At 36.5% G+C, this 18,405-nt stretch overlaps 1 protein-coding gene and 1 non-coding gene across 8 annotated transcripts in view; both read left to right on the forward strand.

Moving 5' to 3' along the window:
• The window catches only part of LRIG2 (leucine rich repeats and immunoglobulin like domains 2), a 113,387-nt gene that overhangs the window by 37,140 nt on the left and 57,842 nt on the right, over window positions 1–18,405 (forward strand). For 5 of the 7 annotated variants that reach the window (XR_008682666.2, XM_055401546.2, XM_055401543.2 and 2 more), the window contains 10 exons: window positions 7,506–7,571; window positions 8,853–8,927; window positions 9,079–9,213; window positions 9,735–9,878; window positions 10,002–10,145; window positions 10,617–10,760; window positions 10,967–11,110; window positions 13,336–13,416; window positions 14,137–14,208; window positions 14,347–14,415. Coding sequence is in view for 6 of the 7 variants with exons in the window: in XM_055401546.2 (XP_055257521.2) it covers window positions 7,506–7,571; window positions 8,853–8,927; window positions 9,079–9,213; window positions 9,735–9,878; window positions 10,002–10,145; window positions 10,617–10,760; window positions 10,967–11,110; window positions 13,336–13,416; window positions 14,137–14,208; window positions 14,347–14,415 (1,074 nt within the window). In the remaining variant the exon portion in view is untranslated. Of the gene's footprint in view, window positions 1–7,505; window positions 7,572–8,852; window positions 8,928–9,034; window positions 9,214–9,734; window positions 9,879–10,001; window positions 10,146–10,616; window positions 10,761–10,966; window positions 11,111–13,335; window positions 13,417–14,136; window positions 14,209–14,346; window positions 14,416–18,405 lie in introns of all 7 variants that reach the window. The other 2 variants (XM_088835591.1, XM_055401544.2) reach the window with 2 other exon arrangements.
• On the forward strand, window positions 4,905–5,011 carry LOC129541930 (U6 spliceosomal RNA). The gene has a single exon (XR_008682968.1). It is a non-coding gene; the product is annotated as a U6 spliceosomal RNA (small nuclear RNA).

Here is an 18,405-nt window from a genome sequence, read left to right on the forward strand (position 1 = left end):
ATATAGGTTTCTTGCTCAGTCGTGTCTGGCTCTCTGAGATCGCATGGACTTTTATAGCCTTTCAGTCTCCTCTGTCTTTGGAATATTTCAGGCAAGAATACTGGAATGAGTTGCCATTTCCTCCTCCAGGGAATCTTCCTGACCCAAGGGTCAAACCCACATCTCCTGCATTGGCAGGTGGATTCTTTACCACTGAGCCACCTGGGAAGCCCTTGTGATATAGGTTTATACCTCAATAATTTGACCAATTCTTTGGTGGACTGCCTTATTACTTGCATTTTTCTCATGAAATTGGAATTCAGAAGCAATATATAGTTTTTTGACTTTAATAAACTAATTTAGGGGAGTAGTTCCAGTTAATTAAAATTTTGCCAGGACTTCCTTGGTGATCTAATGGTTGAGACTCTGTGCTTCCAGTGCAGAGGGTTCTATCCCTGGGATGGGATATAAGATCCCACATTCTGTGGCATGACAAAAAAAAAAAAAAAAAGATTTTACCTTGGGAAGTGGATTATGCCTTTGTATACAAAAAAATAAATACTTAGAAGAGGTAATAGTGTTGAACCATCATTCTATTTCAAATCTAGTTTTCTTGGGCTTCAGAATCACCGCAGATTGTGACTGCAGCTATGAAATTAAAAGACGCTTTCTCCTTGAAAGAAAAGCTATGACAAACCTAGACAGCATGTTAAAAAGCAGAGACATTACTTTGCCTACAAAGATCCATACAGTCAAAGCTGTGGTCGTTACAGTAGTCATGTATGGATGTGAGCATTGGACCATAATGAAGGCTGAGTGCTGAAGAATTGATACTTTTGAATGGTAGTGCTGGAGAAGACTCTTGGGAGTCTCTTGGACAGCTAGGAAATCATTCCAGTCAATCCTAAAGGAAATCAGTCCTGAATATTCATTAGAAGGACTGATGCTGAAGCTGAAGCTCCAAAACTTTGGCCACCTGATGTGAAGAGCTGACTCATTAGATAAGACCCTGATGCTGGGAAAGATTGAAGGCAGAAGGAGAAGGGGACGACAGAGGATGAGATGGTTGGATGGCATTATCAACTCAATGGACATGAGTTTGAGCAAGCTCCAGGAGATGGTGATGGACAGGGAAGCCTGTCATGCTGCAGTCCATGGGGTCACACAGAGTCGGACACAACTGAGTGAACAGCAATTATGTAATCACCTACTGTTTACACACTGACCTGTATTCTAAACGTTTTATTATATTCTTTTATCATTCTTTAATCATCTGAGCCATCCACTGAGGTTGTTACTATTAATAGCACCCTTATTTAACGGTACATAAGACTCAGGTTTAGAGAGGCGAAATGAGCTGCCCCAGGTACAAAGACTGGGCTTGCAGAAACTGTATTCTTAAATGTAACTGTAGTATTTATATTTTTTGTTTTGTTGTTGTGGTCCCCACAATGAAGCAGTATTTTCAGTCATTAAGATCCCAGAGAAAGATAAGGGAAGAAAATAAGATATTCCTCTTATTCTTGAAGTTAATGCTCCCATTTTCCTACCACCTTCAACTTTTTGTTTTCATATAAAAACTGTTACACAATGTATTGCAAATAAGTAATGCAAATGAAGGATAGAAACTTTAATTTGGAGTAGCATTATGTTTCATGCCATAATACAGTCTTATTTATACTAAAAGATATTTGCCCAATATCTCCAGCCATGCCTTTTGTTGTCCAGTTGCTAAGTTGTGTCCGTCTCTTTGATACCTCATGGACTGCAGCACCCTAGGCCTCCCTGTCCCTCACCATCTCCCAGAGTTCACCAGAGTTCATGTCCATTGAACCAGTGATGATGCCACCCAACCATCTCATCTTCTGTCATTCCCTTCTCCTGTCTTCAATCTTTGCATCAGGGTCTTTTCGAATGAGTCGGCTCTTCGCATTAGGTGGCCAAAGTATTGGAGCTTCAGCGTCAATCTTTCCAACGAATATTCAAGGTTGATTTCATTTAGGATTGACAGTTCAACCAAAAAAGCAAAAATGCTTCCAGGAAGCACTTATTTGTAAAGGAGCTTCTCATACTCTCTCACACATCTATCTCATTTACTCCTCTTTCGGACAGTTCTATCAGGCACTGGGTTTTCTAGCCTATGATAGTTGATAAGAAGCAACAAATTAGAAAAAAATGCAAGTAGTACTGTTAGAGACAGGAAGACTGACAGTTCCAACAAGGGATAGTTTCTGTATACAGCTGTTAGTGGTAAAGGAAAAGTAAACCTGAAAGCAGACAGCATTTTGAGTTGTTTTGGAATCTTTGTCTTTAGTGTACTCCAAAATCATTGTGGATGCTGATTGCAGCCATGAAATTAAAAGACGCTTACTCCTTGGAAGGAAAGTTATGACCAACCTACATAGTATATTAAAAAGCAGAGACATTACTTTGCCAACAAAGGTCCGTCTAGTCAAGGCTATGGTTTTTCCAGTGGTCATGTATGGATGTGAGAGTTGGACTGTGACGAAGGCTGATCGCCGAAGAATGGATGCTTTTGAACTGTGGTGCTGGAGAAGACTCTTGAGAGTCCCTTGGACTGCAAGGAGATCCAACCAGTCCATTCTAAAGGACATCAGTCCTGGGTGCTCATTGGAAGGACTGATGCTAAAGCTGAAACTCCAATACTTTGGCCACCTCATGCAATGAGTTGACTCACTGGAAAAGACTCTGATGCTGGGAAGGATTGGGGGCGGGAGGAGAAGGGGACGACAGAGAATGAGATGGCTGGATGGCATCACCGACTCGATCGATGGACATGAGTTTGAGTGAACTCCGGGAGTTGGTGGTGCACAGGGAGGCCTGGCGTGCTGTGATTCATGGGGTCGCAAAGAGTCGGACACGACTGAGCGACTGAACTGAAGAGCCCTTAGGCTGATTGAACATCAGCCTGTTAAATCATAGTGCTATAATTTACCAAAATGATAATCCTGAGTATTATTTTTAAAAGTAAATTATGCTGGATACACTCTAATTAGCAAAACAGGGATTTCCATTGACAGAAGAAAGAGTGAATTATACTGGATAAATACATAAAACATTGCCATACCCAGACTATTGGACTTAATACATATTGTTACTATCTTATAACTTTTGCAAAGAGCCCCTTTGTCAGAAATTCTGTTATTGTTGAGGTTCACAGTTCAGAACTATTAGTGCTACATATTCTGAAAAACAAAAATTGATGATGGCTCAGAAATGTACATATATGACTGGACAGCAGAGAAGTCCAGTGTCTCCAGTGCCACAGGACTTCTTTCAATTAGCTTGCAGAACTTGATTCTCCTCAAACTGTTGGGATTGCTCTGCACATCCTATAAATTATTTACACCCTGATGATGCTAAATGGCTGCATTAATGGCACCTCTGGCTCCACATGATATCAAGAACTTAAATAATTCATCTTTTATTACAGCTGCATCCCTGTAGATTAGCATGAGTGAGAGCTGAGTGTAACACTGAGCTAAGACCTTTGCTCAAGTCTTTATTCTCCAAATATGATATCAGTAAATATCCAGATATTAGTGCTGTTAAAAAATAAAGATTATTGACTGTTAGAAAGCTAGAGTCTTTAGGTTATTATGTTTGTGAGGCATTAAATTGCTTCACCTATTTAAGTGCATTTTAAGGATACTTCAGGGGGAAGATCTTCGAAAGACAGTTCTCCATTTCAGGACTTTCACTTAAAAAACAAACGTGTTTGTTTAGTTCAGTTTTACTGAACTAAATGAAATTAATGACTGGCCATTGGCAGGAATAGTGAGAGAGACCTTAATTTTGAAAATTATTCGAATTGTTAATCTTAAGGGTTTCATATCTGATATTTGAAGTCTTCAAATTTGTCTTCTTTGGGCTTTTTGGAGTACTTAAAAAAAAATAAGGAAGGCATGCTTATGGAGAGCAAGTGTGTGTGTGTATGTGTGTCTATGTATGTGTGCGTGCATGCACGCACACCTCCATATGCCTGTGGGTGTGCTAAGTTGCTTCACTCGTGTCCGACCCTTTGCAACCCCATAGACTATAGCCCACCAGGCTCCTTTGTCCATGGGATTCTCCAGGCAAGAATACTAGTGTGGGTTACCAGTATATTCTCCTCCAGGGGATTCTCCCAACTCGGGGATCAAACCTGCATCTACTTATGTCTCTTGCATTGGCAGGTGGGTTCTTTGCCACTCTTGCCACCTGGGAAGCCCCTTCACATGCCCATTTAACATTAAATGCCAGAGTGAAATTAAGATATAAAAAAGTTAATTTACACCTTTTCCATGAAGGGTAGTAGCTGAGTTGATGTTGAATTCATGTTTACTCTTTTGAAATGACTCCACAGAGCGCTATAAATGCTGCTTTTGAAAAAGACAAAAAGATTACTAAAGTTGACCGTGGTTGTAACCTTAGCATTTGCACAGTGCCTGGCATATGGTTCAGTAAATGCTTATTGCATAAATATCTGATGATCAGATCAACCCGTATAATTGTAGTTACACACCTGGTATTTTGATAGAGCAGCTATATACTAGTTGCTTTATATGATAGTACTAATTCAGGGAGTGACTTTCAGTTTGCTGTATTTTTTAATCTGTACTATGTGGATTTCTGGCAGAAAAGTCCGGAGAGCCTCATTGTATGGGGTTCTATGAGGCATGTATTCTTAAGACAGCATTAGTCTGTAGAGAGGTTCCAGAGTTTTTCAGGTATCTTTTGTGTTCCACTGAAAATCCTTAGAGGTTCTTCAAACATACAGAGAAAATTATTCTTTACTCCAGTCAAGACACTGGACAGTTTTCCCTGATACTTAGTACATAGTGGTTTATACTGTATATAAGTTGAGTTTCATTTGATTGCTTTAGATTTCTTTAATAATGGTTTTCTTTAAAACTGATTGTGTGGTGCTCGCTTCGGCAGCACATATACTAAAATTGGAACGATACAGAGAAGATTAGCATGGCCCCTGTGCAAGGATGAGATGCAAATTCGTGAAGCGTTCCATATTTTTTTCAAGAAGGGGAACACATGTACACCCGGGGTGGATTCATGTCAATGTATGGCAAAACCAACCAATATAATATTGTAAAGTAATTAGCCTTCAATAAAAAAATAAAAAATAAAAAAATAAATGGGTCACGATGATTAGTTTTATCTGTTAAAAAAATAAAAATAAAAAAAATAAAACTGATTGTGTGGTCATCATTGACATCCATGAGAGAACTGTAGGGGATCGTACAGCCAAAAGTTACACTGTCAAGGAGATTAGGGTTTGGAAAGGCATTAGAAGCACTGATTAAAATGAAAGCCCTTAATCGGTAAAAGGAAAAAAAAAACTAATTTCCAGAAAGCATGAGATATAGAATTAAATCATACTATGGTAGCCTACTATACAGATGATGTTAGCTCTCTGTTTGCCAGACCAGCCACCTTGAAGCAGAATATGGAATATCTAACTTAAATTAGAACAGTTGAATTTCTCCTTCAGTTGAAGCACCACAATAAATAAATATCTTTTTGCTTGTATTAATATGAAATTTTGTGTTTATTGTTCAGTAACAAGTGTGAATTGGATGAAAGTGTCTGCATAAGGGCAGCAAGAGACACACAGATGTAAAGAACAGCCTTCTGTGTGGGAGAAGGCTAGGATGGGATGATTTGAGACAATAGCATTGAAACATGTATATTACCATATATAAAATAGATAACCAGTGCAAGTTTGATTTGTGAAGCAGGGAACCCAAAGCCAATGCTCTAGGACAACCCAGAGGGAGAGGGTGGGGAGAGAGGTGAAAGAGGGGTTCAGGATGGGGGGACACATGTATACTCGTGGCTGGTTCATGTCGATGTATGGCAGAAACCATCACAATATTGTGAAGTAATTATTCTCCAATTAAAATTAAAAGAAAGCACATATAAGATTTTTATGTGGAGTGAATTCATATTTTTATTTCTTAACATTTTCCAGCACATCCCTCCATTCATGAGTGTCCTTGAGCTGATATCTGGTGCCAAGTATCTTAGAATATAGATTTTAGAACTGTATGAAAAAGGTTTTAGAACTATGTGAAAAAGTGATGGTTGAATCTAGCCTTAATTACATTATGGTGTAAATTAGGCTCTTACATGAAAGTGGCTAGGTTTTACAGATGCACAGACAGGAATCTAGCTGAGAACAAATTGTTCTGCTGTGATAGAGACATCGTTCAAACTGCATGCATCTGTCAGCTGCCCGTGGTGGCCCAGTGAGATAAAGTGCTCTGTAATGTGTCTCTAGTGTGTCCCCATTGCTAGCCATGTTGTAATGTATAATACGTCTCTTGGGTAGACAGCTTGTGTGGGCTGGATTCCATCTCAGCCTTGAAAAGATGCCAGAAAGCATCAAGGTGAATTTTTAAGCCTGTTTAAATATTTAGACTCATGACTAAATATCAGCAATCTCTGCTGTATCTGATGGAAGTGAGATGGCGTTTCAAGATTACAACTTCTTCACTTATTAGCTGTGTGACCTTGGATTGCCAAATTACTAATTTCTCCATCTGTTTCTGTGTTGGGAAAGTGAGGATTGTAAAAGTATTTGCCTCATCAGGTTGTTGTATGGATTCAGACAGTTAATATGCACTATGCATAGAAGAGTGTGTGGCACTTAATAAATGTTAGCTCTTGCTGCTGCTACTATCATCATCATTAAGGTAACTTGGAGTGAGATGAATTTCCCTTCTCTGAAGCTAGATTCCCTTTTTATAAAATTTTTTAAGGAAGACTGCATCTCTATCAGGGATGAGGTCAACCTCAATTCTAAAATAGAAACTCACTGTCTTGACTTGTGAAGTCCAGTCCATCTTCAAGTTTATCTACAGTTAAAGTGTAATATATAATATATTGTAATATATATTATGTGAAGTTTATATTACTTTAGAAGTATATATTTTTATTACTTTAAAATGTGTATTTCTTTCAAAAGTATTTAAAATATAGTGCATTATAATAAAAAGTATAATATAATCACTAGAAGGGACAAAGAAACCAATCACTGAAATGATCTACAAGATGTATTGTTAAGTGAAAAAAGCAGGAGGCAAAATAATGTGTAAATTATTCTACCATTTGTATAAAATTTTTCTGGTATATCTGACAGGCTATAAAAGAAATGGTATTAATATATTTTCACTTTTTGATATTGGGGAGGAAAGTTGAATGACTGGAGAAAAGTGTGGGAGACTTTTTACTGAACATCCTTTTATAACTTCTGGATTATTGAACCATGTGAATGTGTTTCCTAGTGAGTAAAAACAAAAATTAAAAAGCCCTCAATAAAACTGAAAAAACTATTTTGAAATCTAGATGAATTTTTATTCATCCTTTGTAAACATTTTTTTTATCTGTGGTACTCAGATTCATGTTTGATAGTGCTTTTAGATTCCTATTTTAGTTTCATTGTTTTTCTTTCCTTTAAGTGTGCTTTCCAGCATTAACCTAAGAATGGTCTTTTGTCCTCCATTTAGGGATTTGAGTCATAATCGGTTGTCTAACTGGAACATCAGCTTGGAGTCTCAAACATTACAAGAAGTGTAAGTTATTTTTATTTACTTAAATTTACATTAAATTCTTTGAGGTGATTTGTTGAATTAGGAGTTGCAGGATATTCAGTCCAAAAATGTCAAAAAAAATTTCTGAAGGAAAGAAAACTTTAGATTAAAATATGTTTAAAAACCTAAACTTATGTTTAGCTTTGTTACTATCACAAACTCTTTGGGTATTATGCCATTGAGATGATGATTTCAAGTTGTAAACTGCATTGAAATACTATGCTACTTCAAAATAAGATTTCTCCCCTCTTTAGAGTGATGTGTATGTGTGTGTATATATATATATATATATATTTTTTTTTTTTGGCTAGACTTTTAGCCTTAAAACTCTCTGTTGTGTAAATTTATTTATTTTTTACCTGTTGACTTGTCTGAGGTGGAAGCGTCATGTCTGAAGTAAATTTATATGAAATACAGTATTTTTGGTATCATTTGAAGTGTGGTGTTTAATTCAGTATTCTACTTCACTGACATTTTTCCTTTAGTACTGAAATGTATTATTATGTAGTTTTTGGAGAGGATTTTCTAAAATATTGTTAATGTAGTTATTGCATTGTGATATTCTCAGAGGCACAACTGTTTTCCTCTGTACTAAACACCCCCAGAATCTCAGATGAGTTTTTCTTTTGAATATCTTTGTGACAGAGGGTACTTCGTACTCTCATTGTCTCTGCATTCTCTTCTTCCCTGCCTCAAATTGACCACGTCTTATCTGCTGTGGACTGAATGAACAGTTAACAAGCTTATTAGCTGAAAGAGTAGGCCCTGAGGAAAGGAAAATGCTCCGTGGGAAGTGCATGAGCTTTATTATGTATTGCATGGACTTTGTTACTTCATTTGGTTGATAGGAAGCATTTTACTTCTGGCTTCTTTTCTGTATTCTAGATTGTTGAGGTTGCTCAGTGATTGAAAACCAGGTTGGTGAAATGTGATTGCATTAGATTTGCTACTAAATCTGAGATAATCTGTTAGGTCTGTGGTCTCAAACAGCTTTCCTTAACTTTGAGTAACTTAAAAAAAATTTGTGTGTGTATATTTTAAAACTGTATTTAATAACTTATATAACTATTGAAAGAACCTTGCTGGGAATTATTAAAGTTTCTAATTTCTCAGTAGAATACATTTAGTCTGACTCATTCTCGGTCATAGGCTTTTTTCCAAATGTGGCATCTATTCTAAAGAATATGTATTAGCTAGAAACTAGAACTCAAGAGGTAACATTTCCCTCACTAAATTTTAAAATCTATTTTTCCTCCTATCCAGGAAAATGAATTATAATGAACTAACAGAAATCCCGTATTTTGGAGAACCAACTTCTAATATTACTCTCCTCTCATTGTAAGTAAATAAGATGTCAGGTCTTTTACTTAAATTGTGAATAGTACACAGTTTTTTTATTTTTGTTTTAGTGACGCTTGTTAACCGTAGTTATTTTTGTGCTCTAGGGTGGATCCCTGGCAATAGCTTCAATGTAATCTTTGTTTTGTAGAGTTCATAATATAATCCCAGAAATAAATCCAGAAGTGTTCCAGTTTTACCCTGCTCTCGAGACTTTAGATCTCAGCTCAAATCTAATATCAGAAATCAAGACATCTTCATTTCCTCGAATGCAGCTTAAATATCTGTAAGTAAAATAAGAGTTTAAACTAGATTTACTTTGAAGTGCATGTTTATTCTTCATTGATACTTATCTTCCCAGATATGTCTGTCGTTTATTGTGATTTTGCTTGTGTGAAACAAACCTAGGTTAGATTTTTTTGGGTTTTTTCCCTGCCCTTGAAGAAAGAGTACCCTATTTACAGAAAATATTAAGTATCCAGGGCAAGTTTTGAGATTTAATTGTGGATTGTGTTTTACTAACAGTTTTGTAAAAGATAAATGGTAGTGGTCTGTTAAATAGCAGCTTACTCTGTGTGATGATGATGATAATTAGTATGTATGCTAGTGTTTTACAGTTTACAAAACATGTTCACTATTACCCTTGTTTTGTGTTGAAGAAGCAAAGCAGTTACATGATTTGTAAAGCTGCTTACAGTTGTTAAGTGGTAGAACTGGGTCTCAGTCATAGACTTGGGGCTGCTTTCTGGTGGTAGAATGTTTATTTAGTTTCATTAAATTTTTATGTCATTACCTTGTTCATTTTAGGAATTTGAGTAATAATAGGATAACCGTCTTGGAGGCCGGTTGCTTTGATAATTTGTCAAGTTCCTTATTAGTGGTGAAGTTAAACAGGAACAGAATTAGCATGATTCCACCCAAGATCTTCAAGCTACCTCACCTCCAGTTCTTGTGAGTAACTGAACAGATGGATTATAAGAAGATCGTTTTTTTTTTATAGTGTCTGTTTCTTTTTATTATTATTAGGGCAAATCAGCAAACCGGTTTTCTGACTGTAAAACTTTTTTTTAAAAGGGAACTTAAAAGAAACAGGATTAAAGTTGTGGAGGGTCTCACATTCCAAGGGCTTGACTCCTTAAGATCTTTGAAAATGCAACGGAATGGAATTAGCAAACTTAAGGATGGAGCTTTTTTTGGCTTGGATAACATGGAAGAATTGTAAGTACTCTGAACTAGAATAGGAGATAGTTAGGAAAGGAGTCTTGGACTTTTCAGTGCTAAACAGCTAGGATAGTAACTTTTATTATAACAAAGTATTTTAGCTTTTATGTGAAATAAGTTAAACTTTAAGCTTTGTTATCTAACCAGTATTTTTGTTACCATTTTTCCAAACATTTCATCTAAAGTGTTTGTATTCCCTTAATGTTTGGTAGGTAAAAATTATCAGAATTTATCTGGAACCAGGTATACTATATCTTTTGGTGAGTTTGTTTTATAGATACATTTTAGACAGTCTCAACCGCTTTCTTGCACTAAATCTAAAGTAACATATTTATGAAAAGAATTTGTTCACTTGGGTTGAGCAAAAGTGTATGGCTGTCTGTTCAAACCTTAATGAAGATTTTGGAATCTGCCATTGCAGTGCCTTGTTTGAAACATATTTCCTCCTTTCTTTCTCTAATTCTGCAGAGAACTGGAGCATAATAACCTTACAGAAGTGAACAAGGGATGGTTGTACGGCTTGCGAATGTTACAGCAGCTCTATGTGAGCCAGAATGCTGTTGAAAGAATCAGCCCTGATGCGTGGGAGTTCTGCCAAAGACTGTCTGAACTGTGAGTGTGGGATGGGATTTCAGTGGGGGCTGTGAGACTAGAGCAGATTGAATAAGTCATTCCCATGGCTAGTAATGAGATCTAATATCCCTTTTTATTAGAAGTTTGAAAGCCCTAAATTTATCATGTAAGTAGAGTAAGAATATGAAAGTTGAACTGAAAGAGAGTGAATTCTTTACCTTGTTTACCATGTTTCCTGTTTTTAGTGATTTGTCCTATAACCAGTTGACCCGTCTGGATGAATCTGCCTTTGTGGGTCTGAGCTTATTGGAGAGACTGAATTTAGGGGACAACAGAGTCACTCACATTGCTGATGGTGTATTTAGGTTTCTTTCCAATCTACAAACACTGTAAGTACATCTGTCCTTTTCGGTTTTTTTTTGCTGACTTTTTTTTAAAGCAGTGAAGCAAAATAACTAATGAGTCTACAAATTTATGTATGTTAATATTTTGCAGTTCTTCTCTCCTATGTCGTGGGGCAAGACAGTCTTGCTTATCTCTATCCCTATACATAAATTTTACTTATCTCTAGTGATTTCAGCTTGTATTTGAATTCTGAATTAACTAAACAACAGAGCATCTCTTACTGTGGAATAATACACAATTGCTAGTGTCAAGAACACACATTTTCTTTCTCTTCTGACCTTCTGCTAATAGTAGTATTCCAGAACTACCGCTTTTCATTCAGAAGAATGCAGGATGTATTATGGGAACACCCCTGGCAGGAGACCTGCTACTGTTAACAATTTGCTGCATGATTTTGGATAGAAAAAAATAACATTTATTAATGATCTGATATGGGTCAAGGGCTTTCAGAGTATTAGGATATTACTGCTCTTTTCCATATTGGGGGACTGAAGTTCAGGGAGATTAAAATGATTTATTTAAAGTGATATCCCTTGTAAAGGTTTGGGCCAGGATTAGAACCCAGGTCTTTTTTATACTAAAGCTCGTGTGATTTTTTTACTTTAGTGCCAGACAAACAGAATCACTTAACCTTTCCTGGGTGTTAGTTTTTTCTTTATCTTTTTGTTCAGGGAAGGACGGACATAGGATTAGATAGTTGCAAAAGGCATTTTCAACTCTGTGGTTCTGTTAGTTGAATGTTTTATCTTTATCATGGAATATAATTGAATGAAGAGGTATTTTAATGAGATACAGTAATCTCAAACATAGAGCATAATAAAGTAAGAGTAATTAGTAGAATTTGTAGATTGTTAAGGTTCTTGAATAGGGGACTCTTTGGTCATCAGGTTTAGTTGATAAATGGACTTAGAAAAGAGGCAGATTCCGAACTTTGGCACCTAATCATCAGTGACAGAGCATGATGATTTTGTGAAAGTGTCTTTGGGTGCACAACTGTGTGTTTGATTTTTTTTTTTAACTTAATGAAATAGTCCTCCTTTAGATTTGACCTTGAAAAATTAAAAATGATTATTTTTTTTCTACATTATCAGAGGTTAAATTAGATCAGTGCAATCTTAGGAATTTATTTCTTTAGGAATTTATATTAGAAGCAGCTGTAGCCTTTTGGCAGTGCATGGGATGGCAGACAGGTTCTTTCACTACAGCACTGATTATTACTTTTAATATTAAAGCTTAGGAAAGTAATTGCAGCAGTAATAACTAATGCTACAAAGATAGTTAAGGCAGAATTAGAAACAGATTTGAAATATTCTGGCTTTGGATCAATGCTCTTGCCAGAGTAGATATACTTGTTACTCACTTTGGTGAGTGAGTTCTGCGAAGGAGTGCAGAGTCCTGCAGAGTTGAGCCATCAGTTGTTTATTCTTTGGTAAAATAAGATGATCTTTTATAGCTTTCACTTCAAGTAAAGACATAGCTAAATGGGAAGAGTGATCTGTCTCCTTACTATTATTCACATAACTTTACATATGTCTTACAAAACAAAAAGCTTTGTGCTTTGTTCTGAGATGACTTAAGGAACAAAAGTGACTAAATATCTTTAACTGGATTTCTTCCACGAGGACAAGGTGCGGTGCAGTTGCGTGTCCTCTGAGAATGGAAGAATGAATTTTTAAAAGACCCATATTTTTCTTTTTAAAGAAAGCAGAGTGATCACTCTAGCACATGGGTATATCATTGTTACTTCCCAGGGGTCATGTTTAATTGCTGTTGAGCTGTGAAGCTCTCTATTGACATTAGTTTTTGTCAGGTTTGAGGTCTCAGGGGAAGGTGTGGGTCACCCCAAATCTGATTTCATCCTGAAATCAGATTGGTAAGCCATACGCCTTGCATCTTGAATTCCTCCTGCTTTTTTGTAGGTCCTTGGCTAATTTCTAATATGCTAACACAGTTACAGACTATTAACTAGGAAGATTAATACTCTTAGCAGATTGCTTAATGTATTTATCAAGGTTGGCTTAATTCTTAGCTTATGAGAATTAGTGCTTACATGCTTATCTCAGTATTCTTTAAAAAGAGGAATTGAATGTTTATAATAAATAAACTTTAATATAAGGGTGAAAATTAGCATTGCCATGTCAGGGTGATGCCTGATGGTGTGATGGTCATGCTGACTAAAATAACCTGTTTATCCTTGACATTTTTGTAGAAACTTAAGAAACAATGAAATTTCATGGGCCATAGAAGATGCTAGTGAAGCCTTTGCTGGACTCACAAGTCTCACTAAATTGTATGTATTTTTCACATTTATGTATGTTTACGAAGGTCAAGAATCAGTTGTAAATGTGATTGGATTGTATCTATTTGCTATGGCTAGAAAGTCAGCCTTCTGACTCATCCACTAAAGGAAGGAGCTTTGTTGTTTATTAACATTTTTGTGTGTTTTGGTTTTTTTTCTCTTTCTCTTTGTGTGTGTGTGTGGGGGCACTTTCTCTGAAAGAGCATTCCTAAGGTCACTTAAAGAGAAGTTATTTGTGGAACTAAAATTTCAATTTAAGTAAAAGAAATGCACTGAAACCACAATTGAACTAGTGATCTTTTTAATCATGTGAGATTTATGAGTAATTGAACCAGCAAAAGAGAATTCTCTCAAGTGAGATTTTAGATCTCCCATTAAGAATGTCTCTAAGGCTTCACACTTGCCTGAATTTCTTTGACTGAATGATCTTTTGCTGAGAAGGGAGAAACTGGGAATATGATCCAGTTTATTATTGAAAACCACAAGTGTTATCTGTGGTCAGGATAGTTGTTTACAGGTACCCCATTGAGCACCAACATGTTAATAGACGCCTTTATTCTGTGCTTTGCATTGGTTGATAATAAAGATTCATAACTTTCTTAAAAATGCATGTTCAAGCTTCTTTTCACTTTTTATAGGTAAATGTTTATTTTAATGAACTTAATTTTGTTTAGTGGAGAGCTTTATTAGAAAGGTTTGTTTGTATTTCAGAATCTTACAAGGAAATCAGATTAAGTCAGTTACAAAGAAAGCATTCATTGGTCTTGAGTCCCTTGAGCATCTGTGAGTATTTATCATTCATTTTGATTAGTATATAAATAATCTTTGCTATTAGCAGAGGTTTTCATGACCATTTAAAATGTTTATATAACTTAATTATAGAAATGGTGACTGGGAATGTTTCATTTCTCTTCATTTCAGAGATTTGAACAACAATGCTATAATGTCTATCCAAGAAAATGCTTTTTCCCAGACTCGCTTGAAAGAATTGTAAGTAACTTAAATCTTTTGTCACTAATTAGATTGTTATCCATGCTTGTTGTGTACGTGTGATGAATGTGACCCAGATATTTCCCAAAGCACACCATTCAGGCAGGAAAAAAGAAAGTGTTAACATTCAGTTATTTTGGTGGTTGGATGTAATTTAAAAATAACTCAACATTGAAAAGCCCAGAGTGTGTGGCTCCAAGACTTTCTATTTCTTTTCCTATGCTGCTGATGCTTATAGTTAAAAGAGACCTTAGCACTACTCCTTATGCTTCATGTTTATCCTTCTGTTCCTTATTTTATTCCTTTCTTCCTTTTTGGACTATTGGAGACATGTGTTCCCTTGGGGTGGGTTACAGTTAAGATATTACATAATTTTTTGGAGGTGATCTAGCACTTTGATTTTAACGGTCAGAGAGGATGTCTGTAATCTGTTCAAACTACTAAAATGTTCCAAAACTATTGAATAGTTATGATAGATAAATACATATCATTTTAACCATTTTTTATTCATGATTTTAAAAAAATTATTCTTATTTCCTAGCGGGGGGGATTTCCCAGGGGAAGGGTTGTTAGTCGGTCAGTGCTATTAATTTTAAGCTCTGGTGATTTGAATATTTAGCCACTGGTGAGAATCAGGGGGTATATCAACTTATCTTGCTTTGCCAGAAGGCTACTCAAAGGGAGGTCTGTGGACCAGAATGGATTCATGACGAGATAAGGACAGAAATTCAGAACACACGGTTTTAGAAACCTTTAGAACAGTTTGACATTACTATGACACTTTTGTTGAATTTTATTAAAGTAGTGATCAAAACAGATAGAGAATTTGAAAAACTGGTCCTTCTCCACATGTAGTTTGTGATGCGCTGGAAGTGAGTTCAAACTGTCTACTCAGAAGGGAACTCAGTTTCCCTTCTCAAAATGGGAATAGCACTGTTCTCAGGGTTATGTGAGGATAAAATGAGATAATTTGTTTGTTTGAGAAATATTTATTGTCATTTGCTATGTAGGATACTGTTCTAAATGCTAAAAATGCAGCAGTGAACAAGACAAAGCCTCTGTCCTCACAGCATGTTGCAGTGAATTCTAAAGGGAAAATAAATTGTGAACAAGTAGGCATATGATATCTCATCAGGTAATGTTCTGAAGAAAAACCTGGGTCAAAGGTGGTACAGAGTGACAGGGATTGTTATTTGAAATAGTGAGGGAAGTCTTTTTTAAAGATAACAGCCTTAGAGGCAGGCCCTTAGTGAGATGAAGTGGCAAGCCAGTTTATACTGGGTGAAGGGCAGTCTGGGCACAGGGAAGAGCAGGTGAAAGACCCAGAGGTAGAAACTTGCATTTTGTGCTTGAAAAATGGCAGACACACTGGTGTGGCTGGAAGACAAGAGCAAGGGGAAAAGTTGTAGGAAATGAGGGCAGAGAGTTAAGCTGACCTGATCATGTAGGGCCTAATAGGCCATGAATAGTTAGGATTCCCTCCACAAATGCTGTAGGAAGCTTTTGAGAAGATGTTTCATGCAGAGCCTGGTACACAGTAAGAGATGAGTAACTAAGATAACAGCGACAGTTAAAATATGGAGATCATTTTTTCTTACTTTCTGACAGATTTTTTTAAGTGGCTTTTTTTTTTTTTTTTTTTTTGGTCTCTTGACATATTTTGAGTTATTTCTCTTCAGGCTCACTTGAACTTGAAAAGGCACAACTTACTGCATAACAGTGTATCAGTCAACCATTTTTTGGTTGTGATAATCTGAGGGCCGGCAAGAAAGTTTTAATTCTAAAGAGAACTCTGTTTTAAATATAATTTATATAGTAGGTGAAAGCAAATATTGTAGTTTTATTCTTAAGAGAGTCATTTGGTCTTTTTGTGAGTTGGTTTGAATAGGCTGCTAATGCAGGAATTCTAATACTGATTTTCTTTACTGAGAAGTTTTAGTTGCTCTTTAGTTGCTCTTAAATTTAAGTCATGTTTATAATACTGAATTCAACATCACCATTTATTGAAATATCTCTTGATATTTTTTTGTATCCTTCACAGTGCTTTGCAAAAATATTGAGGGGAGATGGGAGAGTCAAATATAAATTAAAAATTGTTTTGCATTAAAGTTATATAATTATGGTAGAAAATTCGATAATTAAACCAAGGGAGAGAAAGACCCCGAATCCTCAGTACTCAAAAGACAACCACTGTTAGTATTTGATGTATATCTCTCCATATACGTGTGGAGAAAACACAGGGTGTACTCCATTGGCAAGACAGCGTTCATTAGCTTGTGAAGAGTGGAAAGATGCAAAAGAAGAAGTGAGGTGAACTAATGTGGATTCTGTGGTATCTGTGGCCAGGCACTGTGCTAAATGCTTTATTCAAAACAATCTTTGAGGTAGGCATTCTCAATCCCATTTTCCAGAAAAAGAAACTGAGATTTTGAAGGTATTCAGTATCTTGCCTAAGGTAAGTAGTGAAATTAGGATATGAGTCCAGGTCTCATGAGCCAGCTTATATTATACCTAAGAAAGCATAAATCAGACCATATTATTCTTCTGTTCTTAACTTTCCAGTGAATTCCAGCACATGTAGGAAAGGAACAACTCAGGTTCTTTCCTCAGTTTATAAAGGCACTTGATGGCCTGGTCCTTCTTGCCCAGCTCTTGGAGCTCATTCCCATCCTTGTCCCTTCACTTTCTGTGCTCTGGCGTTAGTGGCCCCCTTTCTTTTCCTGGAGCTTGTCCTAGTAGATGCTTTTCCGAAGCATTGGCCTCAAGGTGTTTGTGCAGTTTCCTCCATTTGTGACACTCTTACCCCAGATCGTGTGATTTGCTTTCTTGATTCTTTCAGGTCTTTGCCCAAATGCCATCTCTTCAAAAAATCTTTCCCTGACTGCTTTCTCTAAACTGGTAGCTGCTGTCTCTAAAGTGGTAGCTGCTTTCCTTCTGTTTCTGCCCAGCTTTGTTTTTCCTTGATAGGACTTAACTTTGCATTTGTTTGCTTATTGCTTGAGTCTAAATATACATGCTTTGTGAGGGTGATAGTGCCACAGCCTAGAACAGTCCTGGCATATAGTAGTCTCAAATATTTCTCTGTGAATGAATCCATCAGTTCAGTTCAGTCGCTCAGTCGTGTCCGACTCTTTGCGACCCCATGAATCACAGCACGCCAGGCCTCCCTGTCCATCACCAACTCCCAGAGTTCACTCAAACTCATGTCCACAGAGTCGGTGATGCCATCCAGCCATCTCATTCTCTGTCGTCCCCTTCTCCTCCCGCCCCCAATCCTTCCCAGCATCAGAGTCTTTTCCAGTGAGTCAACTCGTCGCATGAGGTGGCCAAAGTATGGAGTTTCAGCTTTAGCATCAGTCCTTCCAATGAAGAATGCATATAGCATAAGAATTCTTAAATGCAGAAGGTAGTCTTTGACCTGCTTACTTAAAATTGCCTTTGATAAAATATGGCTTTTGTGGTACCCTTAATGACTGTTTGAAACTTCTTTGGAATCAGATCTTAGGTATTTTTATACCAAACTGTAAAACTACTTGAGGATTTTAGAGATGCACACAAAGCAGGTTATAATATTGTCAAAATCACTTGCTTTGCCTAGTTGCAAGGGGATGGGACATTTAAGGGTGATTAAAAGAAAACACTGACTTTTCAAATGTATTTTATAGGCCTATTATGACCACAAACCATTTTTCAGTGGTTCTTAGTTTAAGTTGTAGTACATGTTGCCATAGGGCTGAAATGTTTTTAATCTTGATGAAATAATTTGAGAATAATTATACCCTCTCCACAACAAAGCTGCTTCTTTGTTCTAATATATATAGTAAGCTCTTCCCCAGATTTCTTTGGAAAAATTTTTAGACCTCAAAAATTTAAAGGAAGGCACAGTGAACATCCATATTCCGTTTACCTGGATTCATCAATTCTGAACTATTTGCTAAATTTGTTACATATTTTTATCTCTTCCCTCCTTCCTTCCTTTTCCCTCCCTTT

Source organism: Moschus berezovskii, chromosome 4 (genome assembly GCF_049115385.1).
Source record: "Moschus berezovskii isolate FMDL1 chromosome 4, NW_MosBer_1.0, whole genome shotgun sequence".
NCBI lineage: Eukaryota > Metazoa > Chordata > Mammalia > Artiodactyla > Moschidae > Moschus > Moschus berezovskii.